General features: G+C 52.8%; 2 protein-coding genes across 23 annotated transcripts in view; one reads left to right on the plus strand and one right to left on the minus strand.

The window, feature by feature from the left end:
- Positions 1-3,305, plus strand: part of TCOF1 (treacle ribosome biogenesis factor 1) — a 41,244-nt gene extending 37,939 nt beyond the window's left edge. For all 21 annotated transcript variants that reach the window (XM_021939862.2, XM_021939863.2, XM_021939866.2 and 18 more), the window contains 3 exons: positions 1,346-1,443; positions 2,010-2,064; positions 2,806-3,305. In XM_021939862.2, the coding sequence (XP_021795554.2) occupies positions 1,346-1,443; positions 2,010-2,036 (125 nt within the window). In that variant the 3' untranslated portion in view covers positions 2,037-2,064; positions 2,806-3,305. The remainder of the gene's footprint in view (positions 1-1,345; positions 1,444-2,009; positions 2,065-2,805) is intronic.
- A 1,299-nt stretch (positions 3,306-4,604) lies between these two features.
- CD74 (CD74 molecule) lies at positions 4,605-16,624 on the minus strand. Of its 2 annotated transcripts, XM_003900367.3 has the most exons (9): positions 16,313-16,619; positions 10,381-10,553; positions 10,116-10,189; positions 9,495-9,557; positions 7,993-8,088; positions 7,602-7,689; positions 6,061-6,252; positions 5,502-5,564; positions 4,605-5,188 (listed from the first exon to the last, which is right to left on the minus strand). In XM_003900367.3, the coding sequence occupies exons 1-9, from the start codon at positions 16,435-16,437 to the stop codon at positions 5,178-5,180; spliced, it is 885 nt and encodes a 294-aa protein (XP_003900416.1). In that variant the 5' UTR covers positions 16,438-16,619; the 3' UTR covers positions 4,605-5,177. The 2 variants fall into 2 exon arrangements, with proteins under 2 accessions (XP_003900416.1, XP_003900415.1); XM_003900366.4 differs by lacking the exon at positions 6,061-6,252 and having other exon boundaries at positions 16,313-16,624.
- Positions 16,625-17,943: the final 1,319 nt, after the last annotated feature.

The raw sequence follows: 17,943 nt of genomic DNA on the forward strand, positions 1-17,943 counted from the left end.
AACATGGCGAAACCCTGTCTCTACTAAAAATACAAAAAATTAGCTGAATGTGGTGACAGGCACCTGTAATCCCAGCTACATGGGAGGCTGAGGCAGGAGAATTGCTTGAACCCGGGAGGCAGAGGTTGCAGTGAGCCAAGATCACGCATATGTACTCCAGCCTGAAAGACAGAGCGAGACTGTCAAAAAAAAAAAAAAAAAAGGCTGAGAAGTGATTTGTCCAGAGTCATGGGGGCAGCTTGTGGCAAAGCCAGAACTTGATTCCAGAGCACTTGGGCCAGCACTGCCAGGAATGCTCCAGAAGGACGAGGAGTCATGTCCTCTTTCCCCAAGCCCAGTGCAGCAGATCTTGGAGGAACCTGCTGCTCCAGCCAGCTCCTGGGTGCAGAATGGACCAGGAACCAGACTGTCAAAATCCTCATCCTAAACCCCATCTTCTCTCTAGACCTCAGTTTCCCCTCCGTAGTAACACTGGCCCTTTACTGAGTGCTGCTCTAGAGACTCAGCTTACAGCAGGACCTCATTTAGGTAGAAGCGAGGCTCAGCAGGTAGAAAACTGAGGCTCAGAAGTAGAGACCCTGTTCAGGGCCGCAGAGTTTTACTAGGTGGAGCCAGAGTCAAACCTAGGCAGCACTCTTGAGCATCACCCTGGATGGTGGGATGCCAGTGATGCCCAAAGAGCCAGCTTGTTCTAGAACAAAAGTCAGGCACCCTCAGCAGGATATGCAGCTCCTTGGTGCTCAGAACTGTGCTAGATTTCCATTTACAGTACGGATAGATAGTGTCCATTTAAAATTTGCGGGAGTTTTAAAAAGTGAGTTGACCTAAAGAAAAATGGTAGTCATCCAGGTGGTCCATGGATGGGACAGAAATCATGAGCTGGCCCCGCTGGGTGGTCGTCACAGCTGCCAGCCCGTTTTATTTTTATTTTTGAGACAGGGTCCTGCTCTGTCACCCGGGCTGGAGTGCAGTGTCAGGAACGCAGCTCACTGCAGCCTCAGCCTCCCAAGCTCAAGCGATCCTCTTGCCTCAGCCCCCCAAATAGCTGGGACCACAGGCGTGCACCACCATGCCCAGCTAATTTTTTGTATTTTTTGTAGAGACAGGTCTCACTATGTTGCCCAAGCTGGTTTTGTACTCCTGGGCTTGAGCGATCCACCTGCCTCAGCCTCCCAAAGTGCTGGGATTGCAGGCATGAGCCACCGCGCCCAGCCCTGCCGGCCTGTTGTGATGGCTCCCGGTGGTGTGGGGAGAACTGGGAGCCCTGCCCTGTGCGCCTCCCAACATTGACCCTAGCACTTAAGATTACCATCAGTTGTTCAAGAACTTTAGTTTCTTCCCTTAGGAAAAAAAGACAAGGAAAAAAAAGAAAAGAAGAAGAAAGCAAAAAAGTCCTCAACCAAAGATTCTGAGTCACCGTCCCAGAAGAAAAAGAAGAAAAAGGTAGAGAGTTCCTGAGGGGTCTCAGGCCAGAAAATGGACCCAAACCCAAGCCCCCTCCTACACACCCAGACCTGGTTCCTGCCCCCTTCCCATTTTCAGGGCCCAGTGGGGGCGTCATAAGTTGTGACACACCAGGGAAGAGGCTGGCAGCGCATGTTCCCTGAGCATGTGGAAGCCGCAGAAGTGGGCTGCCTGAGCTAGAAGGGTGTTGGGGAAGGAAGGAGAGACTCCCCCCACCCAGCACAGGGAAACCAGGTAGACTGGCAGGTTTCTAGGTGAGAGGAAACGTTGCCTGGGCTGCGTGTGCCCCAGCTGGCAGGCTAGCCCTGAACAACAGCTGTCCTTACGGCCTGGGGCCTCAGCACCTCAGACACAGATGAAGTTCTCACCTTGGCCAGCAGGGCCTCAGCTGTATTTAGGAGAGCTGAATGTTTGCCTCTGCCCTTGGAGGTTCCTGCAGAGCCAGTATCTGTTCTAGAGGAATTCACTAGTCCTCAGGAGTTGGGGGCAGCAGTGGGTGGGGAAAGCTGCAGGTCTGAGAGCCTCTCGTACTTCCCTCCTCACAGAAGAAGACAGCAGAGCAGACTGTGTGACGGGCACCAGCACCAGCACCAGGCACAGGTATGCTTCCCAATCATTCCTGAGCATTCAGGGCGGGAGGACAGCTCTGGCATCCACTGTTGTCCCAGAGAGCCAGGCAGACCTGATAGATGGGCTCTAAGGGGAAGGAGGCTGGGGAAAGAGGTTCTATTGCCAAGGGTCCGTGGGGCCGGTGGGGTGACATCAGGAGCTGGCACTGCAGCATCAGAAGGATCCAGAACAGTAATGGCAGTGGCTGACACCGAGTGCACCCTGGGTGCAGGCGTTGTGCATGCTTTAGGGAGTGCACCCTGGGATGGAGCCTGGTTTCTCCTACACTTGGGTCCAGTTTGGTTTCTCCTTCACTTGGGTCCAGTTCCTTTTCCTCGTGATCCTGTAACTTGGGGGCATTTCCTTTTGGGAAGGAAGATGGTTTGCTCAAGATGAGCTATCACCACGTATCTATGCTTCCCTATGGAGGACAGGCCCTGCCAAGTGGTGGTGACAGTTAGCTGCTCCACCTGGCTGTGCTGGCCCTGAGGTCACCCAGCCTCCTGTAAAGGGGAGTGATGCAGAGCCCGCCTCCTGGGCCGATGGTGAGGCTTATGTGAAGCTCAGCTAAACACTAAAGGACTCAGTCCAGTTCCCAGAACATTCCAAGTGCTAAAAAAATGTCCGCTGTGGTTAATGCCTCTCCCCTGCATTGGAGATGCCAGGTTTCATTTTCCTTGCCAGGGAAAAGGGTCAGGAAATTTGACGTCTGCGTGTGTTTCCTTCCCCCAGGGATTTCCTAGCCAAGCAGTGGCCATCCCCATGCCTCTGACCTCCGCTGACCTCTGCCCACCATGGGCTGGAACTAAACTGTTACCTTCCCTCGCTCCACAGAAGAAGACAGCCAGCTGCAGGGGTCCCTGTGTTGGCCAAGCCAGTGAGCCTGCAGGGAGGCTGGTCCGAGGAGAAAGTGGACCAGCTCCCATGACCTCACCCCACTCCCCCAATACAGGACGCTTCGTATAGATGTGTACAGTATATGTATTTTTGTAAGTGACCTCCTCTCCTTCCGCAGACCCCACAGGCCCAAAGGCTTCGGGACTTCCTACCACCTTGCTCCACAGATCCAGCTAGGCCTGACCTGTGCCTCATCCCATGCCACTCGGTCTCAGGCTGATCCCGAGGCTTTGTCTTCCTCTCATCAGTTCTTTTGGTTGTGTTTTCTGGTTTTTTTTTTTTTAATAACTAAAAAAAATAAAAGACTTGGAGGAAGGGTGCAAGCTCCCAGTGCATCTGGGGCACACATTTCTGGGGACTGTCTTGCCGACACTCGGGATTCCTTCTTGCCTGCGTGTTGAGGCTGTGGGTGACTGTGGTTAGTGGGTCAGGCGGTGAGCTTAAGAGACGCAGTGAAGTGCCTGGCTGCCGAATTGGTGGGGAAGGCTTCCTGGATGAGGTGGCATCTAAACTAAAGGATGGTCATGGTTGATTTCCTGTTGCCAGAGTAAGTCATGCAAATACCCAAAGACAAGAAATGGAAGGGGCTGAGAATCCTTGAGTTAGGCCTCAAGCTAGGGGCAGGCTCCCTGGAGGTGCATGGTGAACAGCTGTGGCAGGCACAGCAGGTCTAGGAAAGTCAGAAGTGAGTTGCCCCTCACATCGAGCTCACCATGATTCTGTGGTGGTGAGGGCAAGAAGTGGATGAACATGAAAGACAGGATGATGTCTTGGGTGTGGACTGAGGGAAGGGAGGGGTAGCAAGGGAGGTGGTCTGCTGCTCCGGGCTGGAAATGCAGAAGCCCACTTCCCTGGGCCCAGAGCCTTATGGAACACCAGGGGTCCCGGAGATGTCTCCAAAGCTTTTAGCCTCATGCTGGAAATAGCCAGAGGCAGTGCAGGAAAGGAATGCGCGGCTGGAGGTGTCAGAGACCCAGGTTGGCATCCAGCTGCACCCTTGACTCGGGGCCTGGGGCCAGACCCTCCCCCATCTGGCCTCTCCTCTGAAGCATGTTGCTCCAGAACAGAACTACAGAGTAGTGTCCTCATTGGGCCTTGTTTGACCCACAGCAAGACTTCAAAATTAAACGGGGTGATTGCATGGCAGTTCTTGATTTCTGGCTCCTCTTAAAAAGACAACATCTGGCAATGGGGGCTGTGCTCCCTCCTGGCAGCAACCAGATAGAACTGAGTAGCAGTCAGCCCCTTAGGTAGGGCATGGGCGCCCAGTCTTCCACAGTCCCCTACTTCCTGTCCATCCTGACACGGAGGCCCTGTTTCGGTTGCCATCTGTCATCACATTCGCACTGTTCTTAGTATAGAAATGAAATTGGGGACATAGGAAAATGAAAGCTGTACCAAGAAGAGCTTGTGCTTAAACTAGGCAAGAGCCTATTTCTTTTTGGAAGTAAAGAGTGTTCGTGTATGTTAAACATGTTATCAAGTATGTCTGTGTCCAAAGACTGCAGGCCCCCCAGGCATCTCTGGGTTCCTTGGGCTGCATTCTCCCACCTAAGTGACTGGATTTAGCATCTTTAGTTACCTCTTCAGGATAAATGAACTAGATCCCAACAGAAGAGCCAGGAGCCAGAGTGTTCTACTTACTACCTTTTATTCTAACCATGGCCCTGAGAGCTGATACAAGCTTGGCTGAGCAGAGGGAACTAGGGGTCAGCAAAAAGGATTATGGGTGGAAAATCTTGGCTCTTCCTTGGGGAGTGATGCTGGGAAAAGGGAAGAGAGTGGCTCAGCCTGCAGGTAAATAGGCTAGAAAAGCCGAGGCCAAAGGCCAGAGGGGAAGGGACAGTCAGCCTGGGGGTAGGGTTGTCCCTTCTTCCTGTGCCTTCCCACCTTGTCCATGAGCCCAGATCTCAGAGCCTTGTGTTGGAGGCTGCCGTGATGTCAGGAATGGGGTTCCGTCTAGCTTTTGGCCACCTCCTGGGACCTCACGCCCCTGTTGACAGATGGAGTTGGGCAGCGGGGCCTTGCTGTGTTATCTGCTGTTCCGACTTGGTTTTTCGTTTCCAAGGGTGACGAAGAACCAGGCACCAGGGTCTCATGGGATGAGGTACAGGGTGGGAGATGGGGGAGGGGCTGGGGGCCAAAGGGAGCAAGAAAGCTGTAGCTGTGCGGGGCCGGCAGGATGTGGAAGACCGCCTCTGCTGCTCTCACATGGGGACTGGAGAAAGAAGCAGCAGGTTGAGGTTGGGGTCACGCATTTGTTGTCCCTGCCCCTTCCTAACATCCTGGACCTGCAGAGCCGTTGAGGACTGCCCACCCTCCCCTGCCCCCTGCTTGGGTCCAAGTAATGACCATCATGGATTTGTATAACTCCCCACAGCCCCCCAACCCTGTTCCTCCATCTGTGAAATGGACATTCCAGGGATGTTGGAGAGTGGCCCAGCATCACACTCCTTCACCTGCCCACAAAGGAGCTGACCCCGCCGGGGATGAGCTGCTGGTGACCAGATGCCCCTCTGCAAGGCCTTTACCTGGGCCCAGATCCTGCTTGGTCACACCCAGCCCAGAAGATGGGTCCTCCAGTTCCAGTGACTCTGCAAAGGAGCAGCAAGTCCATTTGTCACTTGAAGTGCAGCCTACCTGACCCAAGATACCTGAGGGCAGTGCTTCCCACCTAGCCGCAGGCTTAGTGCCTGGGAAAGCAGGTGCCCAGGGAAGGACAGCTGCAAGCAGCAACGAAGAGGTATAATGGGGGCTTGAGTGAGAAGAGGGTGATGAAATGAGATGGGTGGGCCTGTAGGACTCCTGCTTGCTAGAGGATGGTGCATGGATGGATGAAATTCACAGATGAAAGGACTGACGGATAAGTGAACAAATAGATGAGTGGATGTAAGAGGAGAGATGACAAATGGACAAATAGGAACACACAGATGGGTGGATGGATAAGGGGCTGGATGCATGACTACGTCACTGCCCCCAGGAACTGCCATCCCGGGTGTCCTGGTCCCATGAGCTTCAGAGGGACCTCTTGCCCCTCAACCTTCCTAGTCCTTCCTGGTCCTCTGACACTGGCACAGTGTGACTGCTTACCACTGCAGTTCTGGTGCCCGCGGCTTCTGGTGTTGGGGACCTCCGTGCCGTTGGGGAAGACACACCAGCAATAGCCGGTGCTCCCATAGCACTGGAGCGGCAGATAGTTGCCGTTCTCGTCGCACTTGGGCCTGAATGAACCCGGGTGGACAGCAGGGATGCGGCTGACCTCTTCCTGGCACTTGGTCAGTACTGAAGCGACAGGTATGATGAGGACACAGTGAGTGAGTGAGCTCTGAACCAGGGTCTGAGCAGAGCTAGAGACCCACACACCACTGCTGTGGGCCTACTGCCTTCTTCCCAAGTGGCTTTACTCACTCCAGCCATCACACGGATGGGAAAACTGAGGCCTAGACCAACAAGGTCTGAGAGCAAAAAGGAAGTGAATGGCCATGTGTCCAGTTCACCTCAGAAGTTGATGGTTTCTTCTGACACTCAAAGCCCATTACAGTTTTGGGCCGGGCACAGTGGCTCATGCCTATAATCCCAGCACTTTGGGAGGCCGAGGTGGGCAGGTCACTTGAGGTCAGGAGTTCGAGACCAGCCTGGCCAACATGGTGAAACCCCATCTCTACTAAAAATACAAAAATTAGCTGGGCGTGGTGGTGCATGCCTGTAATCCCAGCTACTCGGGAGGCTGAGGCAGGAGAATTGCTCGAACCCAGGAGGCTGAGGTTGCAGTGAGCTGAGATCGCACCGCTGCACTCCAGCCTGGGCGACAGAGCCAGACTCCATCTCAAAAAAAAAAAAAAAAAAAAAGACCATTATAGTTTGGAATTGCACTTCGATTCTGATTCTAGAGAAAAGCGATGGGCTCCTTGGTAAGTCTAAGCTTCCTGTTGCTGAGAGTTTCCAAGCAGAGAAATGGGGGTTACCGTGTGTTGGAGATGTCTTAGAGGGGTTTAAGCATCAGCTAGGAGTTGTTGGAGGCAGCATGGAAGGTGCCTTCTATGAATCTGATGCAGAAACTGAGGCCCCAGCGAGGGTGGCCCTTTGACCTACTTCAAGACCCTGAATCTCAGAGGGAAGAAAACTTGTCCAGAGTTACATAGCAAATTAGAGACAGCACCAGGATAGAAACAGCACTCTGGCTTTGGGGCTAAAAACATCCTAGTCTGCGTTGTCCATGAGGTGGGAAATGCCCAGAGCTCTCTTGGCAGCAGCTGTGACCTTGGCGCCCTCACTGGGTTGTGGGCAGCGCTGGGGCAAGGTCATTACAAGGATTCCTTCCTGCGGTGTTTCGGGCGGGTTCTGCCCCAGGCCCCCTGTGCTGTACCATCCTCCATGAGAAAGGTCACCTGTACCCTGTGGTGACAGGCCTCTGTGGGCCCTTAGGAACCCTTACACAAGATGGGGGTGAGTCGGGGGCGGGGGACAGCCAAACCAAGAAGGAACAGACAGGAGAGAGAAGTGAGAGCTGAGAGGATGGGAGATTCCGCGGCGCTGGGACCAGGGAGTGCTGGAGGCCCCGGCCTCAGCAGCTCCAGGAGAGCCCCGAGGGTCGAGAAGCCCTCGCACCCTAAAGCTCCGACTCCCTGTACCTTTTGGTGGAGCCTCAGTGGGCTTTTGCTCCAAGGAGTGCTTGCTCATTTCAAACAAGAGCCAATGGTGCATCCAGCTCTCAAAGACCTAATAGGGATAGAGGTGGAGGTCAGGTTCAATAGCCACCACCAAGCCCCTACACTGCCTGGCTTTGCCCCTGGGGACAGAAACATGCAGGGCCAAATAGGGCCCCGACACCCGGGTCCAGCGGCAGCCTCTTAAGGGCCCATGGGGCTGAGCCCCACACACTGCAGCCTCCAGGTTTTGGAAGTGCTGGGAAACCCCTTCAGCTTCCTGAGAATGGCCTCCCCCGCCCACCCTCACCCCACCTCTCCCAGCCCCGCCCTAGACATTGGAGGAAAGAGTTCCCAAGCAGGGAAACCTGCTGACCTTCCAGTCCAAGGTCTCCATGGTGCTCTTAAGGTGTCTCAGGTTCTCCGGGAAGCTCCCCTTCAGCGGCGGGTACACCTTCAGGGGGTCAGCATTCTACAGGGTGGCAGAGCAGGAAGGATGGTTCAAAAAGGGCTCCCTGGCAGGCAGTGTGAAATGTGTAGCCCATGTTCCCTTGGTCTTCCATTCTGAGGAATGGACCAGAGCCGCACCAAGCCTAAACCCTGGACTTCAGCCATGATGGGAGGGGAGGGAAGGGGTAAGGGCAATCCAGCTGTTCAGCTACAAGACTGCAGGGTTGCAAGTCCAGTTCCAGACTCCAGGCAAGCTCCACCAACAAGCCCCAGTGTCCTCCCTGTGGATGGCTGCTCAGCTTTCAGGTCTCACCTGCTTCAGAAGGTGAGGACCCAACCTTGACTGCCCCCAGCTAGGCCGAGTCCTCTGCCTCTTTCTTCACAAAGCCCCTTGGCCGGGCGCGGTGGCTCAAGCCTGTAATCCCAGCACTTTGGGAGGCCAAGACGGGCGGATCATGAGGTCAGGAGATCGAGACCATCCTGGCTAACAAGGTGAAACCCCATCTCTACTAAAAATACAAAAAATTAGCCGGGCGTGGTGGCAGGCGCCTGTAGTCCCAGCTACTCGGGAGGCTGAGGCAGGAGAATGGCGTGAACCCGGGAGCTGGAGCTTGCAGTGAGCTGAGATCGCGTCACTGCACTCCAGCCTAGGCCACAGAGCCAGACTTGGTCTCAAAAAAAAACAAACAAACAAACAAAAAACACAAAGCCCCCTGCACTTCTGTCATCACCTGGTCACTTGTCTGTCTCCCACACTAGCCTGGGATCCCCATGGCTTCAGGAGCTGGGTCCAATTGCTCCCCATTGTGGGCCCAGAGCCTTGCACAGTGCTGGCACAGAATAGACATGCAGTACAAATTTGGGGAGGAAAAACCAAAACTACGGGTATCTTGAGCAAGTCACTTCCAAGCTTTGAGCCTCAGTTTCCTTTTTTATTTTTATTTTTATTTTTATTTTTATTTTTTTGAGATGGAGTCTCACTCTGTCACCCAGGCTAGAGTGCAATGGTGTGATGATCTCGACTCACTGCACTTCCCGGATTAAAGTGATTCTCCTGCCTTAACCTCCTGAGTAGCTGGGATTACAAGTAACTGGGATTACAGGTGCCTGTCACCACGCCCGGCTAATTTTTGTATTTTTAGTATAGACTTTCACTATGTTGGCCAGGCTGGTCTCGAACTCCTGACCTCAGGTGATCCACCCGCCTCAGCCTCCCAAAGTGCTGGGATTACAGTTATGAGCCACTGCGCCCAGCCGAGCCTGTTTATCTCAAAAATGCGGAGAGGCCGGACTACATATAACATTTAAGGGTCACCCTTGTATTCAGTAATCCAGAGAGTACATGTTGAAAATCTGCCATGAGCCAGGTATACAGGCCTTGGAGCTCGACCTGGCCAGGGAGCCACCCAGCTAGCTCCCTGCACTCACCTGGAGCAGGTGCATCACATGGTCCTCAGTCATGTTGCCATACTTGGTGGCATTCTGCATGGGCTGTGGGAGGAAGGAACAGAAAGTTACCAGCGCTGGTCCCTGGAGCAGGGGGTGTGGAGCAGGAGCCAGTTGCTGGGATCTAGGTAAGAGACTGGAATCCCAGGCACTTGGTCAATGGTTCCATCTCTGCCACCTCCAAACATGAGAGCTCTAGCAACTCACTTTAGCTTTCTGCCTCAGTGTCCTCATTGGTCAAACTGGCATAGGCTTTCCTGCCTAGGGTTTTGTCCACAGCACAGTATTGTGAATATAAATACTGTCAATGCATGATAGCAAGGTCTTTGAGAATGGGAGATGACAGTAAGATGCTATAGGAAATGAGAAGCACTTTGTAAACTGTAGAGGGCTAAGCCTTCCTCCCAGGGATGGTGCCAAGAGACTCTTCACCTGTGCCCTCCACACCTGGGAGGCCTATTCTTCCTGAGACAGGCACTGTGCATCCCGCAGCAGTCAGGACCCCTCCCCAGCTGGGCTCTCCTCCCTGCCCCTTCCCTTGGCACTGTCCTCCATCCAGGTGGGATAACCTTGCCCCTCCCACCACCCTGGGGCTGTCCTTACCCCCTGGGCTCCCATGGGTAGCGCCTGCATCAGCAGCGGGGTTGCCATGCGCATCTTGCTCACAGGCTTGGGAGCTGTGGGGACAGGAACGAGGATAAGTGTGGCCCCGGTGCCCAGGGAGGAGGGTATCAGACCCAGATGAGGAAGGGCTGGAATTCCAAACCAGAGGGAGAGGACAGTGGACCCAGCTGGGTGCAGGGATGGGGGTCTCTGAGGTGAGCGACAGTGGGAGGTGGGGGGTGTCAGGACGTAGGGGTGCACGCACGCTTGGGAAGCTTCATGCGCAGGTTCTCCAGCTGCAGGTTCTGGGTGGTGACTGTCAGTTTGTCCAGCCGGCCCTGCTGCTGGTACAGGAAGTAGGCAGTGGTGGCCTGGCCAGCCAGAAGCAGAGTCACCAGGATGGAAAAGCCTGTGTACAGGGCTCCGCGGCTGCACTTGCTGTGGGAGGTGGGGAGGATAGGTCAGAGGAGGATCCACAGTGGTTCTCCCCAAGGGCTGGCTAGGAATGGGGAAATGTATACCCCCATCTCCATCAGCCCCCTAAGCCACCCCTAACAAACAATGCACTTGAAGCACAAACAATAAGCTGATTATGGAAATGCAGCTTGAAGACCTCGCCCTGCCCCTCCTTCCAACCATCGATGTGCCTGAAGTCCTCCCTGGCAGAGACCCTGCAGCTGCCACGGGCCTGACTTGAACAGAGAAGAGCAAAGAGGCATGCTCCTTGTCCTCTCTGGACCTTGGTGTCCTGCCTGTGCGATGATGGGTTGAGGTGGGGGGTTCTCCCCAGGCTCCCTTTGCCATGCAGATCTCCCGAGGATCAGGGCTGCCCTCAAGGGGAACGGGTTTGGTTTTTGTTTTGGTTTTTTTTTTCTGCTGGCAGGATCAACCAAGTATGTTATTTGTTTTAATCAACAACAACAAAAAAAGATTGTATGTGCTTACCAAGTAAAGGCAAGGGAGTTTTCACCCCTCTGCCCAACCTCCCACCCTCACAGTGAAATCAGATTTAAGGAGAAAAGGAAAGGAAGTGGGACCAGGACAGCAGAAAATGTGGCCCACCTGAGAAGTGTGGCCTGGCCATTTTAGGAGTGGGTTGGGGGAGCCTTGGACAATGTCAGGCTGAAGCAGGGCCAGGCACCACCCACTCTGGGACCATCCTCTGCCCAGGCTCTCCATGTCTTTGAGCATGTCCCTGCCAGTCTCTGTGCCTCTGTTCCCTCATTTGTCACATAGGTGCCCCCACCTCTGCGATTCTAGAATTTGGCGGGTTTCTTCTTTTTTTTTTTTTTTTTTTTTTGAGACGGAGTCTCGCTCTGTCGCCCAGGCTGGAGTGCAGTGGCCGGATCTCATCTCACTGCAAGCTCCGCCTCCTGGGTTCACGCCATTCTCCCGCCTCAGCCTCCCGAGTAGCTGGGACCACAGGCGCCCGCCACCTCGCCCGGCTAATTTTTTGTATTTTTTAGTAGAGACGGGGTTTCACCGTGTTAGCCAGCATGGTCTCGATCTCCTGACCTCGTGATCCGCCCGTCTCAGCCTCCCAAAGTGCTGGGATTACAGGCTTGAGCCACCGCGCCCGGCCGGGTTTCTTCTTTTAAGCAAGAACTCAATACAAGGGCCAAAGTATTTCAAATGGTAATATCCACCCTGCAGGGAATGGGCAGGAGTATAGGTGCCTAAGCCTGTGTGGCCTGGATGAATTTCTCATGCTCCCTAGACTCACCATCCAGACCCTCAGACCTCAGCGAGCCCTTGTATCTGTGGGCCTTGGATGCGATTTTGGGGGTGCATGCATATGTTACCCTACAGGGGATGTAAGGATCCTGCCCCTGCACCCTGGGAGTTTCTGATCTGTTCTTTGACGACCCCAGGGGTGGGACTACTAGGACCCTAGTCTAGGTGTTGCCAACATGAAGGTGTTGGGAGGTGATCCGGCCACAAGGTCTTCTCCCTCATGAATGGGATTAGGTGCCCTGTAAGAGGGCTTGACAGAAGGAGTTGGTTCTCTCTTGCCCTTCTGCCTTCCACCATGTGAGGACACATCAAGGAAGCCCCTCACCAGGCTGGGCGTGGTGACTCATGCCTGTAATTCCAGCACTTTGGGAAGCCGAGGTGGGTGGATCACTTGAGGCCAGGAGTTCAAGACCAGTCTGGCCAACATGGCGAAATCCTGTCTACAAAAAATACAAAAAACTTGCCGGGCGCGGTGGCTCAAGCCTGTAATCCCAGCACTTTGGGAGGCCGAGACGGGCGGATCACAAGGTCAGGAGATCGAGACCATCCTGGCTAAAACGGTGAAACTCCGTCTCTACTAAAAAATACAAAAAACTAGCCGGGTGAGGCGGCGGGCGCCTGTAGTCCCAGCTACTCGGGAGGCTGAGGCAGGAGAATGGCCTGAACCCGGGAGGCGGAGCTTGCAGTGAGCTGAGATCCGGCCACTGCACTCCAGCCTGGGCAACAGAGCAAGACTCCGTCTCCAAAAAAAAACTTAGCCAGGCATGGTGGTGTGCACCTCTAGTCCCAGCTAGTCGGGAGGCTGAGGTGGCAGAATTACTTGAACCCGGGAGGCGCAGGTTGCAGTGAGCTGAGATCGCGCCACTGCACTCCAGCCTGGGTGACAGAAGAAGACTCTGCCTCAAAGAAAAGAAAAGAAAAAAAAGAAAAGAAAAGAAAGAGGGAGGGAGGAAGGGAAGGAAAGAAGGCAAGCAAGTTGGGCCGGGTGCGGTGGCTCACACCTGTAATCCCACTTTAGGAGGCAGAGACAGGCAGATCACCAGAGGTCAGGAGTTCGAGACCAGCCTGGCCAACGTGGTGAAACCCTGACTCTACTAAAAATACAAAAGTTAGCCGGACGTGGGCCAGGTGCGGTGGCTCACACCTGTAATCTCAGCACTTTGGGAGGCCAAGGCGGGTGGATCACCTGAGGACAGGAGTTCCAGGCCAGCCTGACCAACATTGGTGAAACACTGTCTCTACCAAAAATACAAAAATTAGCCGGGCGTGGTGGTGAGCACCTGTAATCCCAGCTACTCGGGAGGCTGAGGCAGGAGAATCACTTGAACCTAGAAGGTGGAGGTTGCAGTGAGCTGAGATCATGTCATTGCACTCCAGCCTGGGCAACAGAGTGAGATTCCATCTCAAAAAAGAAAAATATATATATGTGTGTGTGTGTGTGTGTGTGTGTGTGTGTGTGTGTATAAAGTGAGCTGAGATTGTGCCAGTGCACTGCATCCTGGGGGATAGAGTGAGACTCTGTCTCAAAAAACATAACAAAACAAAAACAAAAAAAAGAAAGCCGCTCCAGAACTGTGAGAAATAAATTTCTGGGTGTTTTTTTTTTTGTAAATTACACAGTCTGTTGTATTCTGTTAAAGCGGCACAAAATGGACTAAGACAGACCCATTGCGGACTGCCAGAATGAGGCTGCACCCTGCCTACTCCAGCAACCAGCAAGGATGGTTTAGGAAGCTCCAGGAGTCCCTTCTGCCTAGTAACTGATGACATCACAGACTGGCTCATTCTCATTGGCTTGCTGCATGTCAGTCTGTGCTTTCTGGGGTAAGGCCCCGCCCAAGGGAGAGTTATTCTAGAAGGAAATAGCAAAAACCTGACACAGGGGGGAATGTGGGGAAACCAGACAGGAAGGGAAAACAAATTCTACTTCTTGGCCTTACCAAGGAACAGGGGTAGCCTGGCCTGGGTTCAGGCTCTCCAGCCTGATCCTCCACCTGCTTAGTGCTTCTGCAACCCCACACCCAATTCTAGCCCCAGCTCTACCTCCCACACGCAACATGGGAAAGTACCTTCCCCTGTCTGCCCCACAGTTCCTCAGGAGGCCTAAGAATCTAGAGATTCACCCTGAAGACGAGACCACATAACCTGGATTGGAATCCTGGCTCTGGAGTCCGTTAGTTCTGGGACCATCTAAGTTGCTTTACCCTCTGTGTGAGTAAAATCGGGTAAAACATCTGCTCCAAGGCTGTTACGTTCAGTAAGATGATGAGGGTAAAGCTCTTGGCTCCACACCTAGCACATTGTTAGCACTCTATAAATAAATTACACTCAGTGCGATTCTCAGGGAGTTTGTAGTTAAGTTTAGCATCTGCTTTTCTTCCTCTTTATGCATCTTGAACGCCTGTCCCCTGGTTCTGGTAGAGTGCCAACTCTTGTCACCCCCCTCTTTATTTCCTCATTTATACTACCTTCTTCTGCAATTTAAAAAATAAAATAAAATAAAAATAAAAGCCAAAGTCAGGAGCCAACCAGAGCTATCAGGAATCATGACACAGATGTTGCCAGGCAGAAGCATTCAGAAAAGCCTCCAAAACAGGCTCCAGTCTGGAATGGCCTAAGCATACATGGCCAGCTTTAGAAGCAGTAACTGAATAAAGGGAAAACTAGGCAAGGATTAGACAAGGGGACATGCACTCTGAACACTGAGCCCAACTGGGTCTGTAAATCACTGAGTGGTTGGAGCTCAGAGGGGTCCCACCTCCCCTCCCCACAAAATGCACCTCTGAAAGGGGGCCAGATGGAGGAGTGAGCTCACACTTTGATGTCAGACTAGTCTCGGTTCAAATTCTGCCTCCAACCACTCACTAGCTATGATTTCTCGGGTAAGTCACTTACCATTGTGAGCCTCAATTTCCTCTTCTGTAAAAAGGGACAACAAAAGTACCTGATTCATAGGGTGACTGTAAGAATTAAAATTGAGTTTAGCCCTTACATACGTGTCCCGCAAATAATCATAGTACTAACTAACAGAGGCTGAGGCCTGGTGACAGGTACACAGTGGATGAGAACTATTGTGGCTATTATATTATTACTGAGACTCAGGGAGAGGCAGTGATTTATCCAAGGTCACGCGTGGCCTAGACCAGAATCCATTCCTCACAAAAGAGTCTGCCCTCCTTGCCATGGGATTCCCTGGGGTTTTCACAGGCCACAGCTCTAATGGTCTGCAGTGGGTGACCTTGTTCCCCAGAACATAGCTTGTCATAACATCTCTGCAGGGCTCTCCCAAACCCCTTTCTGCCTGGCAACAGCTGACATCACACCTAGCTGTAAGTCCCTGTAGATTGCAAATTACTTTTTGAAGATTGGAGTAGCAGGGCCATTGGGGTAACAGCCTTCTAGCCCTTTTTGAGGGAAACACATGGGTGAGGCTATTTTGGGGCTGGGAAGTGGGGCCTGGGTCCTCTGGATGGCTGTGCTGGCCTCTGGCTGCAAGGGAGAGGGGCACAGGCAAGGATATGACCCTGATCAACCCTGAGCCCCCTCCAGAAATTTAACCAAAGCCTATCCCTCCTTTCTTGCCTGCCCCCAACATCTCACAATCCCTCCTGTGATGGCAGAACGTCTCCATCTACTCTGTAGACACCTGCAGCTATCATTCCCCTGATCTGTGGTAATTAGGAGGGAAATCCTCTGTGAAGAACTGCTTCTACCATCCTCTTTTAGAAACTCTGTTTCTCCACTGGGATCTTGAACATTTTCAAAATCTGGTCCAAGGTCTTTATTTTTATTTTATTTTATTTTATTTATTTATTTATTTTTTTGAGATAGAGTGTCACTCTGTTGCCCAGGGTGGGGTACAGTGGCACGATCTTGGCTCACTGCAACCTCTGCCTCCCGGGTTCAAGTAATTCTCATGCCTCAACGTCCCAAGTAGCTGGGACTACAGGTGTATACACCACCATGCCTGGCTAATTTTTGTATTTTTAGTAGAGACGGGGTTTCAACATGTTGGCCAGGCTGGTCTCGAACTCCTGGCCTCAGCTAATCTGCCTGCCTCAACCTCCCAAAGTGCTGGGATTACAGGCGAGAGCCGCCACATGCAGCCTGGTCCAAGACCTTTAACCTAGCATTCACGGCCCAGCTTCAGTGGGGTCTCAAAGCCCCTGAATAGCATGTTCTAGGGAGAGAACCCAGGCTCTCTTCTGCTTTTCAGAAGGAGGGGGTCTGATGCAAGGAAAGTTACAAACTCCTGCTCTTAAAGGAACCCCTTCATTTGACAAGAGAGGGAGCCGGAGCCCAAAGCAGGCCAAAGACTTGCTCAAAATCACCCAAAAAGTCATTGTTAGAGTCAGAGCCTGAATCCCTCTTTCCTGTGACTCCCAGCCAGTGCTTCTTCCCAGCACATGCGCACAGCTCTGCAGTCCAGAATTTGTGTGCCCTTTCCTGGTGCTCACACGTACCTCTCCGGGGTTCCAGGGCGCCGGCCCAGCATGGGCAGTTGCTCATTGTTGGAGATCAGGTCGCGCTGGTCATCCATGACTGGCTTCTGATCTTCCTGACAGCTCCTCCTGCTGCTCCTGTACATCTGGGACCCTGAACCCCTGGCTCACCTCTTAAAGTTGGTGCTGGAGAGGAATCTGATTCGTCCACAGGAGGCCACTCCGCCCACTTGGTAGATGTGGAAGTGAAAGCTACAAAGGCTGGAAATACCCCACTTTGGTGAAGCTGCCTTTTGAGGGGCAGGATGTGGGGCGGGGGGGCTCCCCAGGCAGGTAGAAAGGCCAGCACGATCCCATTGGCTGCCCAGGGCCCTCATCACTTGTTTCTGGGCAGGCCTTTGGATTCATAAGGCTCTTTGAATGTTTGAAGAAACAGGCATATGTCCACTCCCTAGACAGGAAAGCACTTTGGATCAGAAGACACCTTTGTTTGTCTCCCCTTCTCTCCCACAGATGAGTGGGTGCAGAAAGGGGCTGTGCACCTTCAGTGAGCTCAGACAAGTCCTCTTCTCTGGCCTCCGTTATGTCGTCTCAAACATGCGGGAGGAAGTTTGGACTACCTGCAGGGGTGAAAACATTTCTTTTCTTTCCCTGTTTAGGTTCTTAAGTTGAGATACTCCCCTGAAAACAAAAGTCAAGTTAACAAAAGAAAAACCAGCCAAAGTTTATTAACACATGCTGAACCCATTATGCAGTAGCGGCCTCAGTTGAGAAGTATTTCTCTCTCAAGGCAGTGGTTTAGAGGCCTTGCTTAAATAGTATTTTAACAAACAGCCATAAGTCCCACAGAGTGACAGGACAGAGAAGAGGGTATCTTCAGGGTTCCAAAGGGCTGGAAGTGTAGGAAGATAAATGTGTGGAAAGAGTCAAGTCTGATCCAGGATCCTCTGAGCTCTGCTTCTGAACTGATCAAGGCAGAGAGGAGGGGCAGAGGGTACTCCTGGGTTTTAACCTTTTACCTTTAACTAAAATCCGCAGGGCTTTAAAGAGGAATATTTGGGTTTCCTTCAAACCTGACAGTCCATGGTTTTAAGGCTCCAGCACTCAGACTTGCCTCCACTTACTAAGGCTTCCTTCGTGCCAGGCACGTTGTCCATGCTTTGTTTCCTGTGATCTTTACGGAGGCCCTTTGAGGAGGGTTTCATCATCTCCATTTACAGATAGGGACACGGGGGCTGTTGTCCAGGATCACACCTCCAGAAAGTGGTGGAGCCTGCGTTTTTAACCACTCTACCCTTCTGCCTCCTTGTGTGGTTCAGATCCAGGAGAATGGGGGCCTGTGCTGGGAGGCAAGAGGGCCTGGGAAAGGGTGCCTGGGGGGATGGGACTGTGTTGACAAGGCTCCTGCGCTGTGACATAGTGAAAAACGTCTCTGGTCTCTGTCCCTGGTTCCTGAGGCAAGGACCACTAAGAACCATAGAATCTCCAGAATAAGGCTGGGTGTGGTGGCTCACACCTATAATCCCAGCACTTTGGGAGGCTGAGGGGGGAAGATCACTTGAGATCAGGAGTTCGAGACTTGCCTGGTCAACATGGTGAAACCCTGTCTCTACAAAAAATATAAAAATTAGCCAGGTGTGGTGGCACATGCC

The sequence above is a fragment of the Papio anubis genome, chromosome 5, assembly GCF_008728515.1.
Source record: "Papio anubis isolate 15944 chromosome 5, Panubis1.0, whole genome shotgun sequence".
NCBI lineage: Eukaryota > Metazoa > Chordata > Mammalia > Primates > Cercopithecidae > Papio > Papio anubis.

Bases quoted from the DNA above. Each gene is read 5' to 3' on its own strand.
- CD74 (XM_003900367.3), bottom strand. From the start codon at position 16,437: ATGTACAGGAGCAGCAGGAGGAGCTGTCAGGAAGATCAGAAGCCAGTC. The intron at 10,554-16,312 runs GTACGTGTGAGC...CACCTCCCACAG, and splicing joins CGCCCTGGAACCCCGGAGAG to CAAGTGCAGCCGCGGAGCCC. The intron at 8,089-9,494 runs GTGAGTGCAGGG...GCCACCCTGTAG, and splicing joins ATGTGATGCACCTGCTCCAG to AATGCTGACCCCCTGAAGGT.